Source organism: Pundamilia nyererei, unplaced genomic scaffold (assembly GCF_000239375.1).
Source record: "Pundamilia nyererei isolate P.nyererei 1_Seehausen unplaced genomic scaffold, PunNye1.0 scaffold00354, whole genome shotgun sequence".
NCBI classification, from domain to species: Eukaryota; Metazoa; Chordata; class Actinopteri; order Cichliformes; family Cichlidae; genus Pundamilia; species Pundamilia nyererei.
The window spans coordinates 297471-300196 of NW_005187755.1; the positions used below are offsets into that span (position 1 = coordinate 297471).

At 39.7% G+C, this 2726-nt stretch overlaps 1 protein-coding gene across 1 annotated transcript in view; it reads left to right on the top strand.

Annotated features, from left to right (window-relative positions):
• rtn4rl1a (reticulon 4 receptor-like 1a) overlaps nt 1–2726 on the top strand; it is a 106744-nt gene that overhangs the window by 101958 nt on the left and 2060 nt on the right. The window contains exon 2 of the mRNA XM_005752348.1: nt 679–1133. Within this exon, the coding sequence (XP_005752405.1) occupies nt 679–1133 (455 nt within the window). The remainder of the gene's footprint in view (nt 1–678; nt 1134–2726) is intronic.

The window sequence follows — 2726 nt, forward strand, 5'->3', positions numbered from 1 at the left end:
GCATGAACATTTTTTTGTATCGAAAAAATATCGAACCGTGACACCAAAGTATCGAACCGAACCGAACCGTGAATTTTGTGTATCGTTGCACCCCTAGTATTTACCTCACTGACAGCAATACTAGCGCATGATAAAAAACACCACACACTCTCCCCTCTTAACAAAATGCTTGCACACCTGAGCAGTATTTTTCCATGTTTTGCACATTGTATACAGAGCCTTTCTGAGGCTTTGGTAGAAAATGATCCCATGACTTTAAAATTGGGGGTTTGAACTAGTTTATTGTGTTTATTGTGAAGGTAGCAGTGGGTGTAGAAAAGGTTTGAGAGCAAACAGTTGAAAAATATGTAGGAAGAATGAGCTCACACAACCATACACAAATATATGTGTGCGTGTGTGTGTGTGTGTGTGTGTGTGTGTGTGTGTGTGTGTGTGTGTGTGTGTGTGTGTGTGTGTGTGTGCGAGACAGAGAGAGATTTGTGTCAGCGTTGTAATTCGTCTGCACTGAACCATGCCTATTGTTGCCCTTGTAAACTGAGAGCAATGAGTGTTTCATTCAAGATGTGTCTGATAACAGAATCTCTGCCGTATGAATTAAATTAATAAAGCTTCTCTCTCTCTCTCTTTCCATCCTTCTCTTTTTTTCATCCCCATCCTCCTCTCCTCCTCCCCTCTCAGGTTACGGTGGGGTGGAGCTACTGTTGGTGTTGTGGGGCCTGGATCTCTCTTCACCCTGCCCTCGCCACTGTATCTGCTACACTTCACCTAGCACTGTCTCCTGCCAGGCCCACAACTTCCATGCTGTGCCTGAGGGCATCCCCGCTCAGAGCGAGCGCGTTTTCTTGCAAAACAACAAGATCCAACGGCTACTTCGAGGGCATTTCTCGCCCACTACCACTATGCTGTGGCTTTACTCCAACAACATCTCCTATATACAACCATCCACCTTCCATGGCTTTGACCGCCTAGAGGAGCTTGATCTTGGGGACAACCGGCACCTGAAGGCCATTGCCTCAGACACCTTCCTGGGCCTTGGTCGGCTACATGCCCTTCATCTATACCACTGTGGCCTGATCACCCTCCCTCCCGGGATCTTTTCAGGCTTACATAATCTCCAGTATCTCTATCTACAGGTACACGGATAACAGCTGCCTTTTATCTCTATTGTGTACTGCATCTGCCACCACAATCGCATTATGGTGTAATCTGTCAATCAAGTTGGTTCAGCACTTACGCCCCATGAATTGGTCCCTGATCAAATAACTGAGTGTAATGAAAATACCACGAGCTTTCCTGAAACAACAATACTCCTATAGTACAACTTCTGTGGCTAACCCCTGCAAGAGAACTGTGTAATCCGAATCCATGCCTGAATATATGATTTCATTAATTACACAGTATGTTTATGAAGAGAGAAGGATGATCTATTTATATCACGATAGAAAAATTGCTAAGATTGGCAGTGAATGATAGTGGTGCATTTACTGCAAAGTATCTTTGAGCAAGATGTTGAACCCTCAGTGGCCCGCGATGCAGAGTGTGAGTATGTGAACAGTAAAGGTTAAAAGTGGTTTGGATAGAAAAATAAAAGAGGACTTCAGTGTCGTGTGGATGATTGAATGAAGCTTGTAGTAAGAAAGTTCTTTGAGTGCTTGAATTGAGTACAAAAGCGCTATGTAAGTGCCAGCCCATTTATCAAATATCTTTGGGTCTGTTAAGTGCAAATGTCAGATGTCTAGTAGTTTTGACTTGCTTGCTAGATGTTGTCAGTGAGCTATAGCAGTCTAACAGGTTTAGACATGAAAGAAACAGTTTTTTACCTATTTGTGTTCAAATAAAGAGTCTGTTTAGATTTTTACACTGCTCTGGAGAAAACTTATATACTATATTGGGCCAAATAAAAGTGGAATTCATAACATTATATGAAGGGGTTAGAAAATTCTGTTTTCAAATCATATTTTTCGAAAGGACAGTTTATTGGCACTAAAAGTGTTCCTACAACACGCTTTACTTTCACAAAGGGAATAAATTCATGATAAAAGCCTCATCAGATCATGAGCTGCATTCTCAATGTTAACAGAGAGAAAATCATTGTTACTATGGGCAATTTTTTTGAAGCTGAAATTACACAGCTGACTGTGTGTGCGAGTGTTTTTCTCCTTAATGGATATGTTTTATTTGATTTATGTTTTTGTTATATTGAGAGTTAACAGCTCATAGCCTTTTTTCTTACTTTCTTACAGTACTTACTGTTTGTAGCTTTTAAGCGCTGTAACTGTTGCAATTTGAATTATGGCTAATTGGGTATTTATTCAGTTATTATTTTAATAAATGAAAAAGTTTTTTCTTTTCTTTTTTCACTGAACTGAAAATGTACGGAACCATGAGTGAGTTCAAAACTGTCCAAAGGTTCATTATGAGTAAATGATGTTTTCATTGTTTCAAACCTACTTAGTAACTGAGGCAACAGCTACAGACTGACAAGTTTGGAAGCACTTTTACGTCAAATGTTTGTTTGTTTGTTTTTTCAAAGAAACCCCAAAGGGAAAAAAATAGAGGGAAATCAGTTGGTAGAATGAGAGTAGATTACCCCTTATTATTTATTTGATATAGTAATCTCCAAACTTAGTCAAAAACTCAAAATATAGTTTTTAATTCAAAGGGTCCACTTTTGAGCTCCTTAATCCACTTTATTTAGCCGGTTCAGTTAGTTTATGCATGTGTTC